A 15,947-nucleotide genomic window follows, 5' to 3' on the forward strand; every position below is an offset into this window, starting at 1 on the left:
GTTTGCATAGTTAAATGTTGCAAAACCAATAAGAAAAAAATTAGGATGGGATTGTGTTGAAGGCAGCTGAGAGGATATTTTTAATAAGAGCCATGTATCTCTAAATTCAAGTTTAACATTTCAATGGCACTGTAGATCATAGGAATGTTAGTTTCTTGAAACGAAAAAAACATGAAGCCCTTAAGCTGGTGTAGTGCAAGAGATAACAGTCGGAGACGTTAATAAACATCACACAATGGAACACACACACTACAATGTGTTATAACAACCTATCCTCTAAAACATTCCTTTTCTTGAGAACACAGCCAACATCTTTCGAAACCAGAACATGGGCATCCTCTCTTTTATTGTCCTCTCCTGTGGAATCACAATCTAATAAACTCTTGCAATTTGTATATGTACTGTATTAGTTCCAGATCCAGTTGTCCCATATAAACTGTCTGGTTATAATTAGGTAACACCTTAGAGAGAGAGTTTAACATGTTACAATAATTGTTCAAATCATTACCTTTTCATGCTATGCTGTAATAGTAAAAAAAAAAAAATTACTGGCTAACTTGTTTAGGATGTTTTCAAACACTAAAAAGATTTCATGGGAGATTTATCCACAGGACCTAATAAAGACACTTAAGAAAAAAAACCACTAGACCTCAACCTTCTATTACAGCCTCAGAACTACACAAACTGTAGAAATGTAACTTTCTGTTTGACAGGTTTTTGAATTATTTATTGTATTACTGCTGTCAAAAATATATGTTGAAGAGGTGTATTCCGGCAATTGAATGTAGGAAAACATTCAGTGTTTTCAATGTTGCAGCTTTCATTCAGTATTGGCCAACCTTTCTGCACTGGAGCCAGAACAACTTGCACAGGGTGGAATTCAACTCGTGCTTGCAATTCAAACACTTTTCGTCTGTAGATCAGTCCATTGTCACGTATTCAGGCAATTGCAGGGATGAAATATTGTAAGGAAACATCTTCATGTAGCAAAATGAAGTGGACGATCCTTTTGTTTACAATATCTTGAAAAAAGGAGAGAAAAGGATGTTTTATACATTCTGAATATAGGAAGCAATGTCAAAATGTATACCCATGTAATTTGAGCTGCTTCTTAAACCCACAGAATTGCATCCAACTTGTGGAATGATTCAGTTGAAAATCAAATTTCACCAACATTTAAAAAAAGTTTTTGGAATGTTTTTGTTAAGTTCAAGCCTGCAACTCACCTAGGGTGGTTCAGACTTGCTATGTATACAATGGACTGTAGCACTTGGGACTTTATTTCAGGCAATTAATAGCAAATTGCATTCTGAAATGCTCCATTTGACGTCTACTTTTACCCATCTATGAAATCTCCAAAGTTGTTTAGCAGTCTCACTTTAGTTTCTGATTGAACGCAGGGGGACTTTTACATTCAGCCTGTTTGGAAGTTCACCATATACCACTGCTACCTTCTGTTGGGTGAATACCTTTTTAGTTCTGGCTCCATGCACAAGCGAAGTCCTAATACATTCTGCAAACTTCCCTTCCTCGTACAACAAAATAGAAAAAAAGGCCATAGAGTTTGAGAACCGAATGTTTAGGCACTTTCAGATATCCTAGTGGCTCTCCCCAGCAAATTGAGGTCTATTGAGAATGCACACACCACAAGAACTGTCTGGTTTGTGGGCAACTTGGGCATTTTTTGTGACTTATACTGGATCTCATTCTTCTAAGGGGAAACACACGAGCTGCCTGAGCTGGAAAATAAACCAATTTAACCCATCTCTGCAGCAAATCTAGGTGGTTTATTGTAACCCAATCTCTCCTCGCAGGCACATTTAAGAAAAATGTAAAAATAAATGAATAAAAGAAAGGGGATTCACTCAGCCCTACTGCTCTCATTCTAATAGGTCAACCAAAACTAAAGGACGACAATGGTTAACCTGGATGAGTGTTTTTTCCTACCGGATTTTACTGACTACTTTGGTTCAGTGGAAACATATCACAATAAAGATCCAATTTCACTCTTTTCTATATACAGATCTTAACTGCTTGACAGGTCCGGCATAAGACCAAGAACATTTAAAGCATTAAATGAGTCCTCTGCACCCACTGTCTTGAAGCTTTCTTAGTAGCGACAGATTCACCCAGCAGCAGAATAGAAGTTTTTTCAAATCATACGAAATGTCATAGACCTAGTCAACCTACTTATTTGCAACGTGGCGTATTCCTCTGCTTGACTACTCATTCATGACATTTAAATGTTAAGTGGAAGTTTATCAGTGCTTGCAGGACTTAGTAAAAAGCTGAGAAGTTAAACTGTGAGCAAAGAGGGACAGGCTTCTTTGAACCCAGACTTCTTGAACCTGCAAGAAAAATCACCAATCCTGTCATCCATCATCGAGGTTATGTTATTACTGAAATCAACGAGCACAGTATTGGGTGGAATGCTCAAACATTGAGGAATACCAGAATTCAAAAGCTGCTGACAACCTTATAGTACCTGTCATTCCAAACCATAATACGTATAACCCTATGTCAGCAAGGGACACAGGCACCCAAGTCACAAAGTGAAGAGAAAGGGTCTTTTAGCCAACATCACAATTAAAGTCTGGCATAAAAAACAAACTTTGTGTTCTGACGGGAACATGGAAATTGGGGGAGGTCACCTTTGAACATTTCAGGGATCTACTCTTCACTGCTAGGTCCTCATAGAACAGGGTGCAGTAGTCGCATCAGTTGCTGTTCACTTAGTCCAGCTGCTTGTGTGAGAAGGGAAATATCTTTACAGAATTATTGCAAGTGACTGCATTTCCGAACACTACATTTTTGGTACAACAATAGCCTAAAAGATGAGCATTAGATATTTCAGACATTCTGCATTGCACTTAATCTAATGAAAGCATTTGCTTGTCCTGTGTTTGTCTTAAACTACCTACTTCTTGTATTATGAGAACCAAGACCAAACACTTCCTTTGTATGTCATATACCTCCATGCCACTCTCCCACCCACATACCTTTTGCTTTGTACACACTAAATGTAAATTTTATAGAGTTAAGTTGTTTTTCAGGCTTTCAAATAAATAAACAATCTGAAATTGTTTTATAGCCCCTTTTAAGGTATGCTGTGGTGCAGTCTAGTTATCAACTGCTCACACATTTTGGCCAATACACTTGAAGTAAATAACATTACTGTAGTCTAAATAGAAATCACTTACTACATATTGCCTTGGTAGGGTTCACTTGCTGTCCTGCAAGAAATTGTAAAAGTTTCCTGATGTCCACGCGTGCCTCGGCCATTGCCTCAGGATCTCGATCCTGCGTGGAAGCTTGAGAGGTGTCGTCAGAAACTAAAACAACAAAGAAAACCACTCTTAACTCAACTCACATTTAGAATTGTGATCAGAACCTATAACAAATGCATCGTTTGTTGGGTAAACGTATAAGCATGGTTTTATGACCTTCCTGCCACCTCACTTACAATTAACAGGCATGCCATTTCATTACCAAAAATATTAAGTCTCCAGTCTTATTCGATACACAAGTCTGTCAGAAGCACTTCAATCCGCGCACAACTCTTCCACTATGGTGACTTGGAGGAACGCTTCCAAGGATCACGCAATGCTGTAATATGCTTTAACTTTATTCCCAAGGTACACTTGAGTGCAAACTATCTTCCCACATTCCTGAACAAAGCGGACTTCTCTTTAACAACATCTTAAGTGAAACTTTGTTCCATGACTTATTCTGAAGGGCTACTAAGGGGATTTTAAATATAAGAGAACTCCTATTCGTTGCTTCAGTTCCCAAGGCCAAAATACAGGGTCATGCAGGCTTTCACTGCTTACAACGCCTGGGCTGACCCTGTAATAAAATTATGTGTACAACGCTAGTCATCATCGTCTGTCTGCAGTGGTTTATATTTCTCTTCCTTCTTATGTACTAAATTCCCTCTTTCCCTTACTGATGCTTGTTTCTCTTACCTCCTGTGATGGAAGTCTTAAGATCAAAGTAGAGAATTTTGTACCCCCTCTACCACGCCCAGGGCCTGCTGGTAAGCAGTACCACTGCATTAGGTGGGACTATAGTTTTCTGTATGGCTTGATGCTGTGTTATCCTACACTTTACGCTTTTATCTAATTACCCTGTTTTTACTCTATTGAACTTGACAATAATGTTACTTGACTGGGTGTGCTCCACCTCTTTACTTATCTGTTCATCAGCTCAGTGCTCTTATTACTCGAGGTGCTACGCAAACAAATGATGGACGGAATGCTGAATAAATCATACATTCACCCCCAGTCAAGAGATCTGGGTTAAATCCATTGTTCTTTTGCTCACTATGCTACCCCAGTTTAGACCCTGTGCCTCATGGGAACAGTCCAGACCGAACTGACAAGCCAGATCCTCCCTCGACCGGAAACAAACATCCTGGGACCGGTTTCTGGGTATTACCCTTCATCAGTCAGGCTAGCTTGAATCCAGTGGCACAGTGAGCAATGGACCCACGTCTGGGCATAACCATCCCTCTTAGGGTGAAAAGTGCTACGCAAACGAATGATGGACGGAATGCTGAATAAATCATACATTCACCCCCAGTGAAGAGATCTGGGTTAAATCCATTGTTCTTTTGCTCACTATGCCACCCCAGTTTAGACCCAGCCATATCCAAATCAGTCTTGACCCTGTGTCTCATGGGAACAGTCCAGACCGAACTGCCAAGCCAGGTCCTCCCTGGACCGGATACAAGCATCCTGGGACCGGTTTCTGGGTATTACCCTTCATCAGTCAGGCTAGCTTGAATCCAGTGGCACAGTGAGCAAGGGACCCACGTCTGGGCATACTCATCCCATTTAGAGTGAAAAGTGCTACGCAAATAAATGATGGACGGAATGCTGAATAAATCATACATTCACCCCCAGTCAAGAGATCTGGGTTAGATCCATTGTTCTTTTGCTCACTATGCCACCCCAGTTTAGACCCAGCCATATGCAAATCAGTCTTGACCCTGTGCCTCATGGGAACAGTCCAGACCGAACTGCCAAGCCAGGTTCTCTCTTAACCGGAACCAAGCATCCTGGGACCGGTTTCTGGGTATTACCATTCATCAGCCAGGCTAGCTTGAATCCAGTGGCACAGTGAGCAAGGGACCCACGTCTGGGCATACCCATCCCACTTAGGGTGAAAAGTGCAACGCGAACAAACGATTTGTTCTGAATTCTGTCCATCAATTGTGTGTCTTTTGCTTTCTCGCCCTAAGTGCGCCAGGTATGCCCAGACGTGGGTTCTGGGCTCACTGTGTCACTGGAATCAAGCTATCCTGGCTGAAGAGGGGTGAACCCCCAAAACTGGTCCTAGGATGCTTGTTTCCGCGCCAGGGAGGACCTGGCTTGGCAGTTCGGGCTGGACTGTTCCCATGAGGCACAGGGTGAAGACTGATTTGCATATGGCCAGGTCTAAACGGGGGTGCATGGTGAGCAAAAGAATGATAGATTTAACCCAGATCTCTTGACTAGGAGTGAATGTTTTGATTTTTTCTGCATTTCGTCCATCAATTGTGTTTCATTTGCTTATTACTCTAGGGCCACCTAAATATACCCCCTCATTTTGAAAGAAGGTTGCTATTCCCACTACCGACCATTGGGATCAGTCGAAACTGGTCAGACCTGTGACTCTGCCCTGCACAGCCAGGGAAAATTGGACAACAACAGAAAGATGCACTTCTCCTGCATTGGAGGAATGTTCAACTTTCAAATACAGGAAAAACTCTAGTTTTCTTGGATTCCTTCTTTGGCCACAACAGGAAGCACTGCTCTCCTTGACCTCCAATTGGTTGGCCTCTTGAACATCAACAAGGCCTACACATAATCTATAAAAGGACACCAGACAATGACCAGAATCCTTGTTGGGAAGCCTATATGAAGCTTTGCTGCTGTGACTTATGAAGAAAAAGGGGGCTTACCTGCCTGTAAAAGGCACTGGCCTTGGCTGCAAGGAGAAGCCAACCTGATCCCAGGAACGCCTGCACACGGCCCAGCTAACTAGACAATATGTGAAGAAAAGATATCAATGGATTGAGGTCACAGTGGAGCCACAAACATCCCACAGCCAAACTGTCCAGAAGAAGCAAGATCGAAACATCAAAACAGAGTTCTGAAGCTGTATGGTCGACTGTCTTCACAAGCTTTTTCAGCCTGCACTATCCCCAGTGCAACCCTACAAGGAGAACCAAGACCAGGGGATGTCATATTGATTTATGCATCCTTTTCATGATTATTGTCGATTAGAGTAGACAACCATTGAGAATCGTACAGTTTCTTTGTTGATGTATGTTGCAAATATATTCATTATTGGAGCACTGCATCACCTGTGCTATGATCACTTACTGCATTCAAATGGAAACTAAATGTGTCCTGTGCTTTATTTTTTTGTGTTTTTTTGTAATTAACTTCGGGTTAGAAAATAAGTTACAATAACACAGGGTTCTCACCAATATACATACAAGTTTACCACGATTAAATGAGTCCCACGGGGCAATTGTTTCATTAATACTAGTATACCCTGGTCAACGTAATAAAAGATGTCTTTGCTATGGTGGGATTTACTGTGATGGTGCTAGAGGACTTGCCCACTTTGCTGCGATCAGTCACACAACTAATTTGCAGAGCAAATGGCGACGATTGCTTTGTAATGTTTGGACTGTTTGAAAGGGGCCGGCATAGCTGGTGCTACAGCACCCAGTGTCATTGTGAGACTCTGAAACGAGGTAGGTGTCACCGGCTTGGTCTTCTGAAACTGTTGGAAAGTAGTCCTGCATAATTTTGCAAGCATGCAGCCTTCCTTGAGTTCTCCACAAAGCGAGCCTATGGAGTTTTGACCTTTTCTTTTTCGCCTCAGCACACATGACAATCATATGTGTGTGCTTGAAACCGCAGTACTTATGGACTGATGACCTGAAGGGAGGCTCTGTGGTGTAAGGGGGCAGTAAATCAGGAAGCCAGTAACACGCCCTGCACAGTGGAGCTTGACTATTGTAGAGTAACTAGACCGCCTTTGACTAAAAATGGTGGCATCTCTTATTTCTAGTGACAGGGCAGACCTGGGAGAGTTTGGGGGTAGGGTGGATTGTCAGCACAAGAAGTCTTAATTGGAGGCATTCCTATCAAGAACTCTTGCTAACTGAGGGACCTGATATAGCTCCCTAAGGAGGCAGCATTAGATTGCCTGTAGCGAGGACCAGCGGTTCACGCTCCCTTGCTGTGGTTATGCACAACACTGTGATGGTATGCTCCACGACCTTTGCCACCACTGAAGCCTGGGGGTGCTGAAGTGCTGACTTTAGGGATAACTAATAGTCCCTCGTCAGATTCCAACCTCATCTCTGGAGGAACTACCCATTTTCCACAGCATATTAGGTAGTTTAGGAAATGACTTCTTTTTGCTTAGATTTAAAAAGGACATGTCCCTTTTGTATTAACATTCCTCAACACTGAAAAAAAGAAACTGTGGTTTTCACTGTAGCAAGAGCGGTGACCCCGATGGCTAATAATGAGTTTCACTAACCACTGCGCTAAGTGCTAACTTCTACTTTGGACCGCCAAAGATATTACTACAAGGTATCAAATTAATCATTCCAGTAAAACTAACTCATTGCGAAGATTGGAGTTGAGGTACATTTTAACAGAAAGTTAACTTTAGAAAGTAACCACTTTGTTTCCTAAGCCTCCATTAGCCTTTCCTGTCTATCTGCTGCAGCTGTCACTCGAGACAACTTGCGGCCCTCTGCTAGAAGCGTGAAGCACTCTCAGGAATAGGGAACAAAAACATTGCAGGTGGTAGGAGGTGTGACCTCCTCCACCAGGATGACTACTGGGCAAAAGCCACAGATGGCCCAGCTTCAAAGAGGTTACCGCCTCAGTGAAGCCAATGGCGATCACACCTACACCTGCCCGCTTCTTTGGGTAGGCACTGTAGGCAGACAGGCAGGCATCTTCTCTAGAAGAGAAAACCCAGTTGCAGAACAGGTTTTCCAGAGTAGTGGCTCATTAGGCTAGGTACAGCTCTGTGGAGTTTCCAGGGCTCCTCACAGAAATGGCTTGTGCCATCTTGGATTCAGGTAGAGAGGGGCATCCTGGGATTGTTTGGTGACCAAACCGCCAGGAAGTGATGTAAAGTAGGAAGGTTCGCCTCGTGGATACTATTGTCCCATTGTCTAGTGAGTACTCCCCTCCCACAATTGAGAAGATGGCATAAAAGTGGCACCCCAGACCTGGGATCACTACTGGACAGGAAGGAAGACAGAAGGACTGTCCTTCTCCATGGACCCAGCAAAGAGAGGCTGCAAAGAGGAAGTACTACATCGGCTTCGCCCGAGGGATCCACAGAAAAGGACTGCACCTGCTGTGACAACTCGTGGAAAATGAGCTCCACGCGCTCCTAGAAAGAAGGACTGACCCCCAGGTGCTCCCTGGACCCAGCAAAGATAGCTGTACCCAACAGACTGCACCTCCTGAACCCAACAGACTGCAAAGAAGACTGTCCCTGCTGTGGCCACTCGTGAAGAAAAGTCTCCACTTGTGCCAGGACAGCAGTGACTCAAAGGGCTTATTGGCTAGCCACCTGTTCAGCACCAGGGACACAAAAGCCAGAAGAAATCTACACTCTAGAGACTTGCTGCCTAGAAACACCTGCCCATCAGTGAACGAAGAAGTGTCTGCTGGGAGACAGAGTTCTGACCGATCTGATGTGCCCCTTAAGTCCATGAGACCCATGGCCGACATGAAAGTGGACTCTGGCTAACATTGGAAGGAAGAACTTACCTACAAGCAACCATTAAAGACCTCTGGGGCTGGGAGACCAGTGACAACTGGACCTGCACTGGATTCTCCCGTGCACCGTGGGAGATTGAGGCGAGAGGCGACCCTCGATACTTGTGGATACCAAGGAGCACTCCCCACCTCTGCAGCCTCTCCAGCATATTCAGTGTCTTCAGCATCCTGTATCCCCCAGCATCAGGACCACTTCTTGGCAGGAACATGGTAAAAAGGATAAAAGTGCCACGAGGACCTCAAGACTGCTGAAAGTGACAGGAAACTGTCCCCCTGGACAAGAGTGGTTCCGTGACTGGCCCCCAGCCCACTGTGACAAATCCAAGAAAGTCCTAACAGACGTTTTAGCCTGTGGCATTCAACCACTTGTAACAATTTATTGCATTTAAAAGACGAAGTTAAAGTAATGGTAATTACGATTTCTCTCAATTAAATTTTGTTGTTTTGGTGTCTATTTTAAGGTAAAAATACCCCCACCTGATCCTCTTTCCTCCATCCAAGCTCAGACTTTTGGACGAGTCAGCCCTTAGAATGATTCTTAATCTGCTTAATAGCACTTTAAGCTCAGGTCACGTGCCCCTGAATTGGAAAAACGCTCTTGTGCTCCCTTTGTTGAAAAAGGCCGGCCTCGATCCTCTTTGCTGGTCAAATTACCGCCCTATATCCCACCTTTCTGCCTTCTCCAAAGTCTTGGAAAGACACATCAACTCACAACTATCCTCTCATGTGGCGTTGCACAATTTATTTCATCCGTCACAGTCAAGTTTTCGTTCTGGGTACAGTACCGAATCGGCTTTGCTTGGTTTTACGGAATATCTTAGCCAGCAGCTTCACTGCGGTGGTACGGCAGCTCTCATTTTACTGGACTTGATTGCGGCTTTTGACACGGTCTCACACTCCATCTTGGTGGATCGTCTTGAAGCCTCAGGCATTGTAGGTGTTGCCTTGAGGTGGCTGATTTCTTTTTTAAAAGATCTCTCGTTTCAAGTCTTCTCACATACCACTAAATCGAATTCAATAGTCTTAACGTCAGGAGTACCGCAGTGCTCGATTTTAAGCCCTTTGCTTTTTAATCCTTATGTCCGCCTTCTGGCGGACATTGCAGAAAAGTCGGGACTGACCATTTTTTCCTACACAGACGATACCCAGATCATCTTTTCTCTTTCATCTGCTCAGCATCAGGACCCTTCTTTGCTCCAGCTCGGACTGCGTAATATTTCCTTGTGAAGTCCAGTAACGCTTTGAAGCTGAACAGTTCTAAAACAGAGGTCCTCAGTCTGGGAAACAATCCTAAACTCTGGGGAGTTAACCATTGGCCTGACACTTTGGGACCTTTACCTGTACCGGTTCCTAAGGTTAAGAACTTGGGTTTTACTATTGAAAACAACTTCTCCCTCAGAGCCCAAGAGTCACTGCAACATGCTTTGCGGTTCTCAAGTGGCTAAAGAAAATCCTTTGGTTAATTCCACCTGCAGCCCGGAGAACCGTAATGCAGGCACTGGTGATTTCCAGACTTGACTATGGCAATGTATTGTACCTGGGCGCTGATCAAGCCTCCGTCCACCGTTTACAGCACATTCAAAATGCCCCCTTCTTTTTTGGTTGCCTCGACACACCTTTGTCTTACCTTTGCTTCATCAACTCCACTGGCTCAAGGTGAACAAGTGCATCGCGTTTAACATGTTACATGTTTTGAGCTAAGCATGGCTAAACAAAGACTGGTCAAACCTTATGTACCCACTCGTCAGTTGAGATCAGCCAGCCTCTTTCTTTTTTCTGTTCTCAGAGTCTGGCTTACTCGTATGAGAGCCGCTCGTTTTCCTACCTTGGACCTAAACTGTGGAATTCCCTTCCTCTGAAATTTAGGATCTGTTAGTCGCTTTTAGCCTTCCGTAAGAAGCTAAAGACCTTTCTATACAACCAAGTATAATCCTCTCTATTCTACTATCTGCAACCTTGGTTTGCGTGTTGTCCTGCTCAGTGCCAGGAAATCCTGTTGTGTAGCTGCGCGCTTTATAAATCTTTAAATAAATAAATAAAATACACTATTTTTATAATTTGGTAATGGATTTTTATTGTGTTGTGTTTCTTACTTATCTTCAGTTTTGGTACTACTAAATATTTTACATTTGTTCCTTTGATTAAATCCAACTGCTCTGTGCCACAGCCACACAGGATTGAGCTAAGGGTTTTTATTAAAGATACGCTAACTGAACCTGTTAAAGATTGTGACTTTATTACATTGGATGGCTTCACACACATACCACATAATGAACCACTTTCCTACAGGCAGGCTCTCATCTTGTATGGGTAGGGAGTTTTGCTTGTGCTTGAATCTGCGGCTTTTGAAGACAACAACCGTTCCTAACCAAGATCCTCTAAGAGCCTCCCTTAACGCAGCAGCAAGACTTGTCCTCGAACTAAAAGAAACGTGCACATCTTACCAGCCCTAAAATCATTAAACTGGCTACCATACGAAGCAAGAATCAAACTGAAAATTGATTGCATGATGCATTAAGTGGTACACTTCAATACCCCTAGTTACCTGGCCCAAAAGCTAGAAAAATCATGGGGCAGCAGATCTTCACGAAGAGCGCTAACCTTGCTTCTGAAACCCCAACGAACCCACAAAAAAAAAACGGGTGCCAGAGCATTCTCGGCTATCGCACCCAAGATATGGAACTCTTTACCACCGGACCTTGGCCTAATTTCCACTACCGCCTCTTCAAAAAAGAAGCCAAATCTTATCTACTGACTAAGTAGTTACTCTAAGTCAATATGTCGGTGACATTGAAAAGGTATAGATACCACACTCTTATGTGGACTATCCTTTCTAGTACTGGCTTTAATCCGATCCAAACCCTGTTATCATATTTTACTGTATGATATGTTCGGCTCTCACGCATATGTTTTCCTGTTTACCAGACCAATTGTTACTCGGCTTCTCATAATGTAAAGCGCTCTGATACCGCTCGAGGGTCACGTTCACACTATACAAAACTTTATAAATAAAATAAGACCGCTCTTAGAATACCTCACGTTACAGAAGAAGGTGGGACTGGGTGACAACCAATGAGACAAGTCCCAGAAGAGGTACCTCACCCACATAAGCACCAAGGTAGTACATGGCCGATAGTGGCGCTAGCGACCCAAGATTGAAGTGGTAACTACTTAACTAGTGTTTGCCTCCCATTATTAGAGAAAGGCACAGTTAGCAACAGAAACAAGAGAACTGCAAGGACAGACTTAGTTAGCCCTAGGCAAGAGCCAAATCATTCTAACTGTGAAATATTGCCCAATTTCCTTGTAATGATACTAATATGCCTATATTGTTAATCTTGCATATGTGTAATATTGAGTTGACTGCACATCAAAGTAATGTTTTGTATAAAGACGATGGACTGGATGGACATTCAATTTATTGGGCACTAATTTGTTAGTTACTGAGTTCTGAATCTATAACCCTGCACCAACTCCCTGTGTAAGCCTTGGATTAATCACTTTGCTACTTTAATAGTCAAGTACTAAATCTGTATACTTGGTGCTCAGTCTTCCGTGTCTGAATATGTTAGCACAGGGTCACTTTAGACGAACAGACTCAATCATCTTCATTGATGCCGACTAATCCATGTGTGTTCCGTGGCTCTTGAATGTGTTTGGACAGCTTCCTATTTATTGCACCATGTGCACGGTATAAAGCTTTCATTTTAGTGGGAGACATACTAAGGAATTAAAAGGGATGTAATTAAAAGAAAAGATAATCCTCAAAAAAATCTGGTGAAGAAATATTTACAGTTAGTAAACCCATTTTCATTCATTTGACATGTGGAAATAGGGAACTGGTGTTATCCATGTGGGTGGTTTGTGCCATTATGGACCTACAACGTCACATCTGAGGGCAACTCTTTAGCAGCTGCTCTACTGAATGCCATTAGAGGTATTGCTGAAAACAATTTTCAGATCCAGTAAGACACCTAAAGACACTTCAAATATGAGGAATCTACAAAGCAAAATTATGCATTCTAAGAAATGTAGTCTCTGTGGTTTCAATATGAGGGTCTAATGGTATGCAATATCTGATGACTGATGTAGTTCCTCAGGTGGTTGGCATCACATAACAAAATGCTAAAGTTATTGGCTATCAGCATATGTAGTTGGAACGGGTATGACACAACTTGGAACAAGATCTAAAAGTGGTGTCTGACATCAAGCCGTGGGGCACCTTGCGCACCAGAAACATGAGGCAACTAGTTTAAAGCAAGAGTTCAAAACTCAAACAATGGACAGGAGTGTGCATTGGTCAAAGAGGTCGAATGCCACAAACAGATGTAGTATTACAAGGAAGCCAGAACGAGCAGCATCCTTATGCTCATATTGTTGACAAAATGAATCATAACCATCAGGTGCCATTAACAGCTTAAAACCTGATAGACGGGAATGTAATAAATTGTGGTATGCGAGACAGTGCCGTAATTGAAGTGCTGCTCTCTTCTTAAGACACTTATCCAAGAAAGAAAGAGCAGTATTGCGGCGGATGTTAGCAAAGTCTGAGGAGTCTAGAGGAATCTATTTATTAAAAGAAAAAAATTACCTTATCTTAAACATGGAATGAAAAATGCCCACTTACCAAATAATTAATTGAGTAGCTAAAAAAACTCAGCTATAATGGAAAACGTCTGAGGAAATAGCATTCTTTCCTACCTGGCCCTAAACAAGGTTGTAACAGGCAGCATTTGAACACCCTTGGCCTATGCATGCTTTACAATACCCATAGAATTAAAGACGTTTCTGGAGTTACTGAAAGTAGGGAAGTCAGATCACGTGAAGCCCTAACTCCATATATACATGGCAATAAATCCACAGGGATGGGAAAATGTGCAGTTAGTGGAAAAATATGAACTACACATGACACAGTAGAGGCAGGTGAGTGGAAAACACCAAGTCCCTGGGCAGATAAGGAAGCAGCACATCTACAAATGTGTTAAATTCTATTACATAGCTTATCTTGTCCTATCAAAATGATCATTGTGCAAAGATAGTTTAACTGTGAACTTCAACACTTACTCCACGGTGGATTCCCAAGATCTTTAAAATTTGTAGTAACAGACACCAAATCAGTCTCAATCTTGAGATTCATTTCCCCATTTCGATTAGCTTCAATTACCTGTTAAAATGAAAGATGTGACGTTAACAACAGCAGTAATCCTTTGAAATGTATGGCTCTCAAGGTGTGTCATTAGTCGAAATACCAGATTCTAAATCTGGGCTTCACTGCTATCAAGTATCAACAGTATGTAACAAAAGCGGTTTCCCACTGTTGCAACATCAAAGGAATTGTAAGTTGCTGAGACAGCCGTCTCCAAGAGCCTGTCAGTGCAGTGCTGGCTCTCTGCTCCAATAGAGAGCAGAGAACACGGGCTCGAGAGGGGGAGGGAAAGCACATGGGAAGATGGGAGTGTGTGGCAAGAATTTGTTTTCTCTTTTTATGGGTAAAACGTGGATATCCGTGGTATTTTTTACCTAGGGGTTCCGAGAGACATCAAAGACAACTGAAGCTACGATCTTATATGTTTGATGCCACTCAGTACCCCTAGGTAAAAAAACACACAGTTTTTCATCGTTAACCATCTATAATACCATTTATTTGTCCAAACACTTATTGAATTTATCTTTACATAAAAAAACAAGCATGAACCTAAAAAGGGTTTCATCAGGCAATCAAACTGGAAAATGCCAGTTTGGAATTAAATTACAGTTTTAAACAAGCATTTTCAATGCAATAGGTCTCGCATTTGTGAGAGTTAGAGCTATTGGTGATGTAAATGGCAATGTGCTTTTTTATGCAGTTTAGTGTGGAGTGGATGTATGTGGGTTGGATTGCAATTGTTAGTTGTGGAATTCTGTGTGGTGCAACAATCCCAATGAAAACAAAACAAGCAAGACCGGAGGGGTGGGGGCGAAGTGATCAGCAACATGGAATGTGGTGGGTGGAAGAGGAAAGCAACAACCTATGTAAAAAAATTGCACTTCAATTAAATAGCACTTGAATGAAGGTGTAAGCGAATGGACGCCAATTAAATGTAATGAATCTGTGCCTGGTCCCTGCCCCAGATAAAGGGATGAAAGTGTCACATGGGATCTGGTGGCCATTTAGGATGCATTAAAGCAGAATGACCGAGATTCCAACAAAGGGCTAAGCAATGGGCAGGTTGCCATCCCTATATTATATACAATAGAGGTAAGCCCTCATGTTCTGATAAGTTAGTAATTAATATAGGCCACACTTCCAGAACTGCCAACTTTGGAACGGAGAATCAGATTTATTCCCGGCATCTACTAAATATCCTGTGATTTTGGGCTAATCACTTAATCTCCCAGGGCTCACTCAGATTATTATCCTGTTTACGGTGATAAAACCAGTACAGTTGAGAGTAGTAATAATGACATGTGCTATTAAATGTGCAGATTTTCCGAAATAGCTTTTAGTGAGCCACTATTTACAAGGAGATAAAATATCCCTGATCTTCAACAAGTATTTTGCTGTAAATGTGTGCTCTAAGCAAACACGTTTAAAGCTAAAGCATCCCCGCTAATCTACCTCTGCTGAATAGCTTGTGTTTCATGAATTTGCATGGGAATATTATTTTAACAAAGTTATAACAATAACAAAGAAAACTGTGGGGGGCTTTTGCTTTTTAATGTTTTATTCTGTGAAATTGCTGACTTTGCACTCTGGAGTGTGATAAACTCCTTTTTACGGGCTAATCACGTACTGGCTTTTTGCGAGGAAACTCTGGCCTGAGCGGACATTTTGTTAGTGCCACGCGTTCTCCCCGGTCAGCGCTCTAGTCGCTGCTCGCGGGACGTCAATCTTCACGCGCCGAAGGCAAGCCCGTCTGCGCCGGTCAGTGTACCGACAGTGGCCAGGGCAAGTTATGCTGCCCAATCGAAAGAGGTGGTGGGCGAAAGGTGTGTACGGTCGGCGGCGTCCCTTAAAGCTCTTAGACCAACTATGTGTTCTCCCCAAGGCAGGGGTATGTCACCGTGCCGCCGAGACTATGTGTGTGATACTTGTGGTTTCATGCCGTCTTTAGACCTTCCAGATAGGATTTCTGTTAGTATGGCATCTAGGTCCCA

The 15,947-nt window shown here is 42.7% G+C and overlaps 1 protein-coding gene across 1 annotated transcript in view; it reads right to left on the reverse strand.

The window, feature by feature from the left end:
- Nucleotides 1-327: 327 nt before the first annotated feature.
- Nucleotides 328-15,947, reverse strand: part of HUS1 (HUS1 checkpoint clamp component) — a 210,935-nt gene continuing 195,315 nt past the window's right edge. The window contains exons 6-8 of the mRNA XM_085607393.1: nt 13,875-13,974; nt 3,201-3,332; nt 328-1,022 (exon numbers count right to left, since the gene is read on the reverse strand). Of these exons, the coding sequence (XP_085463519.1) occupies nt 940-1,022; nt 3,201-3,332; nt 13,875-13,974 (315 nt within the window). The 3' untranslated portion in view covers nt 328-939. The remainder of the gene's footprint in view (nt 1,023-3,200; nt 3,333-13,874; nt 13,975-15,947) is intronic.

Source organism: Triturus cristatus, chromosome 5_2, assembly GCF_964204655.1.
Source record: "Triturus cristatus chromosome 5_2, aTriCri1.1, whole genome shotgun sequence".
In the NCBI taxonomy this organism is placed as follows: Eukaryota; Metazoa; Chordata; class Amphibia; order Caudata; family Salamandridae; genus Triturus; species Triturus cristatus.